The sequence below is a fragment of the Balaenoptera borealis genome (genome assembly GCF_965194805.1).
Source record: "Balaenoptera borealis genome assembly, chromosome: 3".
NCBI classification, from domain to species: Eukaryota; Metazoa; Chordata; class Mammalia; order Artiodactyla; family Balaenopteridae; genus Balaenoptera; species Balaenoptera borealis.
The window spans coordinates 60,678,825-60,693,184 of NC_138866.1; the positions used below are offsets into that span (position 1 = coordinate 60,678,825).

At 41.5% G+C, this 14,360-nt stretch overlaps 1 protein-coding gene across 10 annotated transcripts in view; it reads right to left on the bottom strand.

Annotated features, from left to right (window-relative positions):
• Positions 1–622: 622 nt before the first annotated feature.
• Positions 623–14,360, bottom strand: part of MIPOL1 (mirror-image polydactyly 1) — a 333,916-nt gene continuing 320,178 nt past the window's right edge. For 6 of the 10 annotated variants that reach the window (XM_082384149.1, XM_082384141.1, XM_082384145.1 and 3 more), the window contains one exon: positions 637–5,310. In XM_082384149.1, coding sequence (XP_082240275.1) covers positions 5,163–5,310 — 148 coding nt within the window. In that variant the 3' untranslated portion in view covers positions 637–5,162. Of the gene's footprint in view, positions 5,311–14,360 lie in introns of all 10 variants that reach the window. The other 4 variants (XM_082384153.1, XM_082384155.1, XM_082384154.1 and 1 more) reach the window with 4 other exon arrangements.

Sequence of the window (14,360 nt, forward strand, 5' to 3'; positions counted from 1 at the left end):
GCGGGCAGGCGGGCGGGCTGGTGGGCAGGAGGGGGAGGGGTGCGCGGGTTGCGAATCCAGGTGGGGAAAGTTTACGTTGAGGGCGCTGTAAGCAAACTTAAATGCCTGCACCAAGTATTTAGAAAGGGTGATCTGATGCTAATGTGCTGTCCTGCTTTCGGAACTGCGAGGCCCGGACGCCACGGACTCTAGAGAACCTGCCCCGCTGGCCGAGCGGCCGTGCGCCGGCTGCCGAGTGTCCGCTTCCCCGCCCCGTCCTCCGCCCCACCCCCCTGCCCTGAGCCGGGTCGCGCTGCGCGGTGTCCTCGAGCCACAGGTGAAAAGTTCTAACTGCGTGTCGCACGGGTGCCCCTCTCCGAGGTGTACACCTTCGCAGACTCATCAAGCTCTAGATAAGCCAGCCACCTTAGATGCTGGGTCCCAGCGACTAAAGACTTCCAACCTCCCCGGCCCGCTGCGCTCAGCGAGAGCCCTGCCTTCCCCGGCCTCACCTCTAAAGGGCTGTCTGGTCTCCCACTCGGAGCCTTAACTGATTAACCACGGCTGGAACTCCTGCGCTACGCCACAAAGTGGGCACGAGGAACCACGACCCCGGGGCCGGAGGCCTGGGGCCCCAGAAGACGCTACCTCTTGGCGCGGGCCTGGTCTCGGGTCCCAGCCTCACAGCTCGCACGGCCGAGCCCCCTCTCCGCCAGGCCTGCGGCCCCGCCCGCCAGACGGTGCCCGGGCGCCGCGAGACATATGCTGTCCGCAGGCCGCGCGGCCCGACGTGGTGCTCATTGCAAAGGCGGTTCTCAGCCCATCAAAAGCCCAGGCTTTCTTCAGCCGTATGGGCCGCGAGGTGAACAACAATGCCCGGGCCCCTTCACTTCAAAAGCGGCGATCAGGGGAAAGGCTCCCCTAGAGAATTTTTTTTTTTCCTCCTCAGCCTTTCATTCCTGGTTTTAAAAAAAAAAGGCATCAGCAACTCCAGGGCCCGGGCGAGCCTAATGCCCTTTGATGGGGATTGAATTCATTATCTCCAATAACACAATTGTGCTTGGCCAACGAAAAGAGCAAAGCAGAGCTCTATCCCGCCCGAGGGGCCCGGTCGGGTGGGGCGGGCAGGCGAGGAGCGCTCCTGGGACCCGCTCGTAGGCGCAGTCGCGGCGGGCCCGGCGGAGATGCTACACCCCCTACGCGCGGGGGCGCGGGCCCGCCGGGAGGCTGCAGGACCTGTGGCGCCGCCCGCGGAGGCAGCGCGGGGAGGGGGCGGGGCGGCTCTCTGGCTTGATTTATTTTTCGTGTCTCCCTTGCAACCATTCCCCGAGGGCGGCCCCTCCGGCTGGGTGTTTACTCGCTTCCCTCCCGGCCTCCAGCTGTGAAGCAGTCCCTGGCGCCCGGGCGCGTCGGCCAGAAAGGACGCCCCTGGCTGAGCGCGAAGGGCTTCCAACATCCTGGCCGCGCCGCCCAACCCCGGCGCCCTCGGCTGGGAGCCAGCTTTACTCGCAACCCAGCACTGATAAAGCGGGCTTTAAATCGCCCCTGCCCTGGAGCCCCCTCCGCTCAGGCTCTCCCCACTGGCTTTCACACCAGCTACCCGCACTGATGGCGGAACAGCGCCGGGAGCCTGAGCCCGGACGGCGGGACACCACGTCCGGTACCCAGACGCTGGGTCCGAGCCCCGGGCATGAGGCGCCGTTCCTTCGCTTCCGGCCTGGTGGACACTGTCCCGGACCCCGACATCCACGCGAGCGCCTCCTCCCGAGTTCCACTGCCATCCTTGCCCTTTCAGCCTCCTCCAGCCCCTGCTGTCCTGAGTGTACGCGGGTGAAAACAGGGGCTAAAACGGGCACTATTAGGTGCCTCGATTTCAGGTGTGTGTGTGAGCGAACTTCCCTAAGAATCATGAAGACTTCTCTATGGTTTACTGTCTAAAATTCGACTTTAAGTCATTTCATTACTAGGCATACTTCCTACACAATCCTATTTCCCCCCTCACTCATTACTGAGGACAGTATGTATTGCAGTTTTCAGTCAGATAAAGTATAATAATAAACAGAATTTAAAGTATGTTTGTTTATTTTTGCAAGAATACATAAAATGCTCTATGGTAGTAACTGGGTTAGGATTAGTCGTCCCTCGCCAATTAGTCATGACTATCCCAATCTTGAAGCAATTGACTCTTCACCTTTCTCTTCAGGGAATTAGAGCCAGCCCACATATACTGTAGGAGATAATATAGATAGGTAGATAGCTATATATGCCAGCATACATATGTGTGTATGCACACACACAATTAGATACGCTGATTTAGAGGAGCATACCTAAGATCTTTCTGTCCCTATGACTATCCCCAAAGCATGAAAGCAATAAATTAAGTGATCTTTTGACTTGGGGCAAACCAAGAAAAGCATTTCAGATTTAAGACTTTCAGCTAGGCATTATTCTCATCAGGAGATACAGGAATTTAGTTATTTAATCCCCTTCAGCATTAAGTGGTGAAAACTTTACAAATTTAGCCCGTGGAACTCTGACCACTCCCTCCAATTTTTAGGCCTAGGTACCTGGTGGAGGTGGAGGAGAAAAGTCCATTGTGATAGGTAATGTTGAAGAGAAGACTTCAGTTCTTTTTCCATCCCTTTTCTTTTCTTTTTTTCTCTTCTTTTTGTCTTATAGAACAGCATCCTGAATATAACTTACATTAAAACATGTATTTACTTTTGTGAAGACTTTATGGTTTTCATTTACATCAAAAAGTATATAAAACATTTACTTGCAGATACTCTAAATCTCTAATAAAGAGGTCTATGAGTAATGCTAATCTTTAGATGAGTTATCAAACTCCAAATATGTATTACAGATTGTCAAGGAATGAGTGACTTCTCTCTTTCACCCTTACCCCACATTTTATTAACTTATTAAAGAATAGGTCTGAATCTTGGTGACCTATACATTTACAGTGTGGTGTTACTTAAGTCACCTTTTATAAAATCTCTTTTGTAACATCAAGTGGAGGTTTAATCTTTGTCCTCAATATGACATACTATTCCACACCTGGGGGACTGCTGTGTTTCCTTTGTTTATTCATTATCACATGTTTAGAAATACTGGGAAGAGAAAGGCATTTATACAGGGTAAAGATGTCAGTGACTTGGATTTTACAGATTAACAATTTGAATAAGAGTTTAACATAACATGTACGACCAGAATAAATTATATATAGGTATAGCTATTTGGGGATTAATTTTTCCAACATTTTGAGGACTTCAGAATAACCACATTCTGGACTCAGTGTAAGAACCATTCTGTGAGTAACAATATGTTCAAAACAACCACCAAAAAAGCTTTAATTCTGACGTATATCTGTCAGACCACAGAAGCTACAGGACAGTCCTGTGGCTTATCACATAAACAATTTGTCTAGTGCCAGAGCACACGTAAAGGATTATGTGACTTCAGGTGAGCAGGGTACCATAGGATGGATGAATTACTAAACAAAAGATACCATGATTTTCATGTAGCTGTCTTCAACTATGAAACAAAATTAGGAGGGAAGGAAATGTAAAGCATTTCAGTAGAAATGAGAATTTAATGTTATCTAAAGTGTAACCCCAAAGCATATTTTAGCCTTGAGATTCACTGCCTGGGACTATAGAATATGGTAATGGAAAAGACCGATTTATTATGTTTTCTACTCCACTTACCTGTGAGATTCCTCCCCTCAGAGTTTTCACAAGTCAGGTCCAGAACAGATTTAAATGTCAAGAATAGAAGGACTCCCACTTCTTGAGTTTATCAATGTAATGGAGAAGCACTATATTCACAGTGCAAGACATCTTGCCAACAGAATATTTTCTCTGATATTTAGGTACAATTTTAAAAATGCTTCTTTGAGGATCCATTTTTATTCAGTCTTAAACCTGTTTCAGATACCTGGATGCCTGTGTCTCTAACTATTTACTTAACCAATCTATACACATTTACTTTCTTTAGTTCTCACCTAAGATTGATCCAAATAAAGTGTCCCAGGTGGGAAAACACCTGTAACAAGTATGAGCATTTGACTTTCTATTCTTAATACTGAAAGGGGAAAAAATAAAGTTAAACCTCAACAATTCCTTTGAATGATACCAGCATTATAAACAGGGGACTTGGCCCACTTGTGAGATGCCACCTAAATGCTACATCATACAGCTTAGCTTCTTCACCTTTTAAGTATGACTATTGTAAGAAGCCAAAGAACTTCAGCTTATCAGAACGTGTTGAGTTCCTACATTATAAGAACAGAGTCAAGAAACCATCTGGAGGTTGGTTCATTTAGAAGAAATACTGTTTCTCAGGCTAAAGAGGGTTTAGGGTATTTGTTAATTTGTGGCCCACAGATTTACATGTGACCTACCAGGAATATATTATGTCAGAGTTTTATATAGTATAAGAGACTGAGGAAGTTCATTATTAAACTTCTAAAGAGAAGTTAAAGCTTTAAATTTCACTTTCAGAGACGCAGAAGCCTGGACCTTCAAAGCTGCATTATGATTTGGAGTCTCAGCCTCGAAACTGGACTCTGGGTTTCCAAGGCTCTGAAGGATTCACCCACTTTTTGTACAGTGACCACTGGGCCATGCTTTGCCAAGGATTAACACTCCAGGCTATACCCGTCTCTTAAGTTACAACATCTCTACTGAGTCAGGCAATTAGAAAGGAAATGTTTATTGAATTTGACAAATAATTCACTTTGGAAGTATAATCACAGTAAGAACAGATTGAGAGTTAAGTATGGAGAAAAAATGAGAAATGAGAAGTGATTCCCACTGCATTCCACTCACCTATCTCATCTTATAAAATAGAAGAGGTGAAAGGGAAAATTGGAATTTTAATAAAAATGAAAGGTTGTAAGGCCTGTGATGACTCAAAGAGTAACAGTAAGAAGTTGTGTAATAATATTATTATCTATATAAATGCATTGAATGCAAGGTTGCAAAGATATCAGCTTCTTCCAAGTTGGCTGTTGGGTTCTGAGATGCACAAGTTCTACCCAATTCCTGTTTCATGTGGTGTAACAAGTTACGGTGTTGGGTTTTATTTGTCTCTGTATTTGGTATAACCTTAAAAATATTCAAAGAGCCTTATTAAATAAAGTGAGGTCTGCATTTTTTCAGGATGTATTTAAAGTCTCACATTCACTTACAGTTGTTGCCAGATGATGTGGTTTGTGAAACAACCTGATATTTTAATAATAAGCACAAATTAACAGAGTAAAACATAGCCCTTTTTCTTTTAGCCTTATCTTCAGCAACAGAAAGCACCATATAGTAGCCAGTGTTCAACCTGAAAAATAAAAAATGTAGAACATGGTGAAAGATCTTTCTTAACTACACTTAAGACTCCTGAAAATGGATTTATCATGAGGGGTAATAAACAATGATTAACATGCTATGACCAAAACAAAATTTTTTTTTTCTTAGTGTTTTCAACTCAGGAGGTAAACTTGTTTTCAAGAGAAACAAGAAAATAGAGATTGTCAGGGAAACATAAAGGATGAAAAGATGAGGGAAAGGGAGGGAGGGAGAAGTACCATAGCAGAAAAAGCAATGTATTGGATCTTATGTAGACTCACAGACCAAGAGACTGAGGGACTGAGAGATGGGATGGAGGCAAATTAATGGCTGGAGAGAGCTAGAGAGAGTGTGATGAGGAAGGGCCAGGCATGAAAAGATTTTGTGTCGCCATAGCAACGGGCTCAGCCCTGCTCCCCCTGAAGCCCATTCAGCTCTGAGCTGCCGGAACACGTTTTTAATTAAAGCGTATAAAAGTTGTTTTGTAAGGACTTCTCCTCATCCGATAGATTTCAAAATGGTTAATCAGGCTTCATCTCCTTTTGATGCTCACGAGAGCATGGGCTCCTGTGAGCACAGAAAATGCTGCTGCTGCCACTGCCCCTGAGTAAGTCATCTCTCAATCACACCTAATACTGGGGATGAGCAAAGCATCTAGTTATTTAGACACACATAAACAGAGAATTCAAGTGGGAGTGCTGGTGGGGTGGGGGTGGGGGGTCCATTTTTATGAGTGTAAGTGAAAATGTTGATTTTCTTTGCTCTAGATACTATGGAATTCATCCTTCTGGATGACTATTGTCTCTGGTTGATGTTCTATTTAGCTTTTGAAAACAGCAACATTTTTTCCCGCCTTGGGAGATACAGTCCAAAAGCCAAAAATAAAAGTTACAAATTATTCGTATCAAATGATACTTAATCTTGTATGGGTATCCCAAGAAAGAGGTTTGCTGCACCACTCTTGTATAAAAAGATGCCAACCCATCCTATTTTTTTTTTTAGGTAATAAAAGGGCTTTCACTTCTAAATCCTCCATAAATTCACAATACACAGCAACAGTTGCATTTTCTTTAGTAAAGTGGATGACAATTGAAAACAGCATCTTTTGTTGATTCACTAAACAATGTCTTAGCAGATGACTCAAACCTTCTCCAAGCTTTTTCATCTCCCTTTCTCCTAAAGCCTGGCAGATGATCTTATTTCTAAGTTCACTGAAAAAGAAGAAAACTCCAGCCTTCACTATAGTTCCCCAAGGCTAGTATGTTAGCCTGAGAAAGAAAAACAGCCCCTCACATTTGGAAACTGGCTTGACACTTCCAGCTAGGCTAGGCTATCCTTACGATGTGGTCCAGCATTCACAGTTAGGCCCAGGTGTTCTGTCAAACATAAACAACTTTAGGGGCTTTCCTGGTGGTGCAGTGGTTAAGAATCCGCCTGCCAGTGAGGGAAACACAGGTTCGAGCCCTGGCTCAGGAGGATCCCACATGCCGCGGAGCAACTAAGCCCGTGCACCACAACTACTGAAGCCCCTGCCCCTAGAGCCCGTGCTCCGCAACATGAGAAGCCACTAGGATGAGAGGCCCGCGCACGGCTGCGAAGAGTGGCCGCCGCTCGCCGCGACTAGAGAAAGCCTGCGCAGCAACGGGGAAGCAACGCAGCCAAAAATAAACAAATAAATAGATTATTTAATTAAAAAACATAAACAACTTTATTGAACACCAATAGGAGACAAAGCCACTTTATAACTATAGAAAAGTGAGACAAAAAGACTACTTTGTAATTTTTTCTAAGCACAGATATAAAAAAGGCACTGCAAACCACAAAAATAGCAAACACTCCCTCCATCTGAGCTAGGATTAGTAACTGTTGCTTCTTTATAAAGTACAGCTTTGGCTTTGTTTTACTCTTAACTCCTTCTAGATAAGATTTCTTAAGATACTCAAGCATAGTATTATCCCCACATCCTGACAGCATCCAATTAGAAGTCGCACTTTCTTGAGCCCTCCCTCAAACCAAATAGCACAAGCCCCCATACTATAATAAGTCCTAACACCCTCTTACTGAAATGCCACACAGTCCCTTATGATGTGTGGTCTCCCTTATTTGCAACAAGCAATAAACCCAACTTGTTCAACTATAAGTATATCCCTGTACCACTCTAAAAGTCCATCTCTGTCCCCAACAAAAGCTCCCATCTTATTTCTACACCTGTCTACAAGGTATTTCCATGAATATTTAATAAGTTTAAATGACAGCAACACATTTCTCTCAGTAACAAGGCATGCCTCCTGATGTCCTTATTTCTCTCATTCTCTTTGTCACTCAGGCTTGAGAAGTCATAGTCTTTGACGCATCCCTCTTATGGCCTATACATCTGTAATTAATTAATATGCTCTATCGATACCCCCCATTCCGCCAACCTTTTATTCCTTAACATCCTAAAGGTCACAATTTTATTTCCTACTACTGTCCACTACCTGCTGAAATAGCCTTCAGAATCTCTTGGCCAATTTTTGTCTGTATACCATTTCTAGCTTAATATTCCTGAGCACTAGCTTTCAGTGAACACAAATAAGTCCTACCTCTTGAGGCTAGAGTTTTCAGAGGTAGAATCAGGAATTACATATGAATAAATAGCATGATTCCCTCCGACACACAACTTACAAAAGATAAATGCCATTGGTGCACACATGGAATAGGGAGGGCAAGAATGCCCTGGTCACTGCAGGATCATTCTAGATCTATTCCAGATCTATTCTTTGAGAAATATTTAAAAAGTGAGGTGCATTTAAAAGATTCTGGATTAGATGAGAACTGGACCAGCCTTGTGAAGGATGGTTTAGATTGAGGCTGTTTGGCCACAGAATAAAACATTTCTGTTACATTGGAGGATAATTTAGTTATTTCAAGCATGTGTGAAAGAAATTAAAATATTTATTGCATATGATTCTAGAGGGCAAAATTAGGGCCAGAAGGTAGAAATTTGAGAGAATTACAGATTATAACTCAATATAAAGACATTTGTAGCACGGCTACAGAGTAGGTGACCTCAGGAAATAGTGAGCATCTCAATATTGAACATTCAAGGGTAGACTAGATGACCACTTGGGTAAACATGTCTCTCAATCTGTGCTTTATTTATTTAGCTATGATCATTAGACTTTCAATTACAATAGATTTGTTTCTTTTGAACAAAATAAACTTTTATTACATGTGTTCTATTTTTTCTTAAATAGTTAGCATTCACTTATTTTCTCACACATTTACCCTTCCAGGTGCCCTCCTTCTTTCCAATATTACTGTGATTCCATCTGTGATCACTTTCCATTTGCCTAATCAACTCCCTTTAGGATTTCTTTTATTGGAGTTCTGCTTGTGATATTCTCTGATTTTATTGCCAAGTTTTTAATTCTAGGTTATAGGGTTTTATGTTTGTTTGTTTTTTTACTTTCAGCACTTTAAAGATACTACTTCATTTTATTTTGGATTCTGTTTATCTGAGAAGTCCTCATTCTTATTATTACCATTTTGAAATTAATATGTGTTTTTATTCTTATTTTTCCTCTTTTTTAAGTCTCTGATAATTTCAACAGCTGGGTCATCACTGGGTCTGGTTCTATTGACTATTTTATTTTTTCACATGGCTCTTCTTTCTTTTTAGTGTGTCTTGTATTTTTTAAAAATTAAATGCCAGATATTGTATATAAAAGAACAGTAGAAACTGAGGTAAATGCCCCAGATGGGAGTACCCCATTCACTAATGGGGATTTGAGTGACTTTAGTTAGCATTTGAGGTGAGTTGGGTCTTGTGGCTGCTATAGTTACCTTTAACATACCACAGATTTGAAATTCCTCCAGTGGTGAGCTGGGCTTCCACTATGTTGTGTTTGGTGTGAGGCCTGGAGAACTGGAGGGTTTTGTTTGTTTTCTGTTTCCCTGCTCCGCCTTCAGACTACAGCAGGTTATCTATGCCTGCAACATAGACGGAGTCTACTTCCATGTTTCTGTTCCCCCCACCAGTACATGGCTGTTGCCAGTTACTAGGTGCAAGGCTCATGGTGGGGCAGGGGAGGGGTTTCTCAGGCAGGGCCTATGCACCTCTTCCAGTAGCAGACAGTCTCTGCCTATTCAGTGCAGGGTCTAGAGCAGCGGTCCCCAACCTTTATGGCACCAGGGGCCGGTTTCGTGGAAGACAATTTTTCTACGGACGGGGGAGGGGGCATGGTTCAGGCGGTAAATGCAAGCGATGGGGGGCGGCAGATGAAGCTTTGCTCGCTCGCCCACTGCTCACCCCCTGCTCTGTGGCCCAGTTCTTAACAGGCCACGGACTGGTAGTGGTCTGCGTCCTGGGAGTTGGGGATTCGTGGCCTAGAGCACAGGCAAGTTCCTCTTCCTCCAAATTCCACCTTGTGTTGGCGGGGGCATCTTAGGTGTGAGTTAGTTTGGGAAGATCACCTTGATATAGTTGAAGCTGGTCTATTTACAATCTATCCTTACTCCTATGGCATAGCTTTCCCAGGATCTAAGTCAAAAGCTGAGTCTCTCCTCTTTGGTGAGGCTTGCACTCCATTTATTGTCTCCTCAGCATCATGGGACTGACTAATTCTCTTCTTAGCTTTTTATCTTCTTAGTAAGTGTTTTTTACTTGGTTTCTCTGTGTCTTGTCCTGAATTTAGCCTCTTAAAAATCAGAAAATGCCTTAAGGGAAAAATTGTACATAGTATGTTGGTCTCAACTGTCTATAGTTCTTGTCTCCTGATCTTGGCCCCTCATAGCATAGCTGCTTAATTTAGTTCTAAACTCCACTTTTGATTCTCCAGCCCAGCCAAACTGCCACAAACTCAAGAATGCTGCTTTTGTTATACTTCTATGCCCCAAACCTTGCATAGGCAAAGGCTTCAAGGGAAAAACACAGCTGGGAATGCAGGACTCACCTCAGTGTATTTTCCTTCTCTCCAGGATCCTAGCCCCTCAGGTCCTGGCCGCACTGGTTGTTCTCCAGTGCCTTCAGATTTTGTTTTGTTTTACTTTGCATTTTGTCCAAGTTTTATAGTTATTCTCAGTGAGTGAATTAATCTCATTCTATCAACTCTGTTACAGCCAGAAGCAGAACACGTTTCCTTATTCTAAACCCTGGTACTTAACAAACAATCAAGAGTTGGTGATTCTTATGAGATCTTCTTAATTACCTTGTGTTCAAGACTCAAATTCATTCTCTTACTCATAATTAATGGATTGATGTATATTTGAGGTCATATTATGGTAGCATTTATTTTTCTGTAAATTTTGGTTGATTAGTCAATAAAGATCATGTCGTTATATATTGTAATTCTAGAAGAGTTGAATATCTTGGTACTATTTAATCTCGTATGTTTGTTTTACCTAAAGGGCAGAAAACCACAGATTAACATCATCATGAAGAGCAAACTTTCACACGTAAAATTCAGATCAGTGTACAGGGTTCATATTGGAGTTTACACTGTTTGAATTAGATAAATACATAACTGATTCAAAGTAATATAGTAGTTGAACAATATATAGAAAATAAGTACAGTGATACATGAATCTAGGTTAATCCAAAAATTCCCCTGAAAACGAATTTTAAGCTGGGTTTCAGATAGCTGGAGTGATAGTAAACTTTGCTGATGGAAGCAAAGAGTTAGAATGTTCCAGAGGTGAAGGACATTTTAAGCTAAAGATTGTTGGCAAATAGCAAGAAGATGGAAGATTAGGGAAGAAATGGAAGTGTGTTAGTATTAAATAGTTTTATAATGTCTACAGAAAGAAAAAAGGAAAGATATGAAAAGGCATATAACCTGAGTTTACATTCAAAGCTAAGTCATGTAGGGTGGATTGAAAGAAGGAAGTGACTGATGTTGAGTGATCCTTTTAAGAAGGAAGCTGTAGTATGGTCACCAGCTAAATGAGGTAGTGATGGAGGTAAGTGGAAGGATTTGATTAATACTATAACTTGTGGACTCTTTCAGTGGAATGGATGGAGCTGAAGACAAGGAAGAGTGTAAGAGAATAAGTACAAGGAAATCAAATACCATTTTTAAAAAATGCTATTTTAAGGTGGTTAAGCTGAGGAAGTGACAAATTGTGTTCTTGCAGATAATAGGATGGAATTTCATGGCAGGGAGGATAAAAGATTTGGGTGCTATCTTTGTCTAATTGAATTTCAGGGGATGAATCTCCATTTCAGATTAATTTATTCATTAATATGGTCAATATATTTTTGTAGAACAATTACTATGTGTAAAACATTGTAATAGATAGTTATAGAGCTATATCAGATGATTCTTGACCTCAAAGAATATACAGTCTGATAGGAGTGATGAGATAAAACTCATGGTTATTCAACCATGGGAAAAAATGTAGAAAATGGCAGTTTCAGTTCCTGGCACATAGTAGGTGCTCAGTAAAGTTGTGTTGAATGAAAGAATAAATGAATGAATGAAAGGCACAGAGAGGCACATATAAATACTAAGAGTTGAGAAGAAAATCTATATGTGGGAAAATTAAGAAAGGCTTTTATAGGGAATATGACAACTAAGACCTAAGTGTCAGATAGGATTTAGATATAAGATTTCAGGGAGATGGTAGTTCCAGGAGGAAGTAACAGTGTCAGGAAATGGAAGGCAGAAAGATCAGAGTGCATAGAGAGGAAGGTGAAGTTGAAGCCTGAAAGAGGAAGCTACAGGAAGATAAAGCTGAGAAAGTAGGCTGGAACAAAAGTCTGCAGGGCTTTGAATTCTCTAAAAACTTTGGCGTTTATTCAGTAGGTAATATTTAGCATTAGAAAGATAATGTATGGACAATAAAATATTTGAATCACTTGAGGATATGTGGTTTGAGGTACAAAGAGAAATTATAAGAAAGTTGGAAGAGAGGAAAGAAATAGAAAGTTTCATCAGGTTACACTTTGCAATTGAGACTGTGGAATTCCTGAATAGAAAAAGGAATAGAATTAGGGATCAAAGACATTCATAACACAAAGGTGTAGATATGACCCTCCTTCAGTGCTAAGGCTCTTGCTGGAAGGACTTATGCTCTTGAGCTTGTACAAGTGGAATGCAATTTATTTACTAACACAGAAAAAGAAATCCATTACTATCATTGCACTTAATTGTGCTATGTAATGTGAAATTCCTTATTAAATCTTTTCAGAGGCAGCAAGCAAGAAGAGTTAGAAGGTAATTTCCAGGCAAAAGTAGTCTATATTCACTGTGTCTATTTCTACATTTTTCATTCACCTTAGTTCACTGCAATTTGGATTTTGTCTCTCATTACAGTAGAAATTGCTCTCATTAAAGTCATCATGGCCTCCTTAATTGCCAATCCCAATGGCACTTAGCTCCAACACCATCTCCTCTGGGAAGCCTTCCTTAGTCTCATAGACAGGGCAAGATACACTTTCTTCTGTTCTGCTAAAGCACTCTGAGCCTACCTCTATTATGGTACCTATGATACTACATTACATTATTTACAGTTCTGTCATTCCCTCTGGACTGTGATTTCCATGAGGATAGAAATTGTGTCTTATTCAACTTTGTATCCCCAGCACTTGGGATGGTGTTGTCTGAATTACTGATAGAAACAAATACCCCCTCTATTATCTCTTTCAATCCTCTCATCAAGATATACTTTTAGAGAAATACTGAAGATTTCCAAAATATAATCAGAATGGAAACTGTCCTGAGGACTTCCAAATATAACCAGAATAGAAAAATATCCCCTGAGAACACTACTTTCACCTTCACTTGTACTGTAAATTATTTGTATGACCTTAAATGACTAATATATTAATAGGGCTTAGATGCTTTACAATTGATTCTCTTGTCCCCTAGCCCTTACCATTGCCACAGTACATCATCTGTAATTCTTGTGACTCTATTGTGATTTCATTGGTAAGGACAATTTTAATTTATGCTAAATGTTTTTAAGTGTCTCCTATGGTCAGTATGTTCTAGTTGGTGCTGGAGATTCACAGATAAAATAAGAATTAATACAATAATACATTTGATGAACAAACTCATTATTTATTATTTCTAATTTCATCTGACACGTATTTGTCTAGTAATAGAGCTCATGGTCAGTAAAGATGCTCAGTATTTTATTATTTTGTTTTGCCACATCCTGACATCTTTAAAATTTAATAGGTGAAGACCACTCTTGTCTACATTGTTATTCACACACACACACACACACACACACACACACACACACACAACCTCTTTTATCCAGTTTTGCAAATACTTTGGGATTCACCAAAATTCATTCATGTGGCGGTTTGGAATTATCTTTGGTTCTTTCTCTCCCTTTTGCTCCTTTATTTATTTATTTAACTTATTTATTTTTGGCTGCGTTGGGTCTTTGTTGGTGCATGCGGGCTTTCTCTAGTTGCGGTGAGCGGGGGCGTTTCGGTGCGCGGGCTTCTCATTGCGGCGGCTTCTCTTGTTGTGGAGCATGGGCTCTAGGTGTGTGGGCTTCAGTAGTTGTGGCACGTGGGCTCAGTAGTTGCGGCTTGCGGGCTCTAGAGCGCAGGCTCAGTAGTTGTGGCGCACGGGCTTAGTTGCTCCATTGCATGTGGGATCTTCCTGGACCAGGGGTCGAATCCATGTCCCCTGCACTGGCAGGCGGATTCTTAACCACTGAGCCACCAGGGAAGTCCTGCTCCTTTATTTTGTTTTTGCCAAAGTGCTTCTCACCATCATCTACGAAGTCCACACTTTTCATTCTTTTCTTTGTTTCTGGTTAACATCTGCCTTTTCAGTCTTATACTTAATTATTACTACTTCTCCCATTATCTTCTTGTTCATCTATCATTTTGACAATTTTACTCCTGTGAAAGATCTTCTTACAGATATCTTATGGTAGGACCATGAATAAATGATATGCTATACAGACATCTATATATGCCATGGATACAGTCACCCAAAGCCATTCTTGGAAAAATCTGGGGGCAACAGATGTATAGGGCTGTTATCTTTTTTTTTTTAAAGATTTGTTTATTGATTGATTGATTGGTATGTTGGGTCT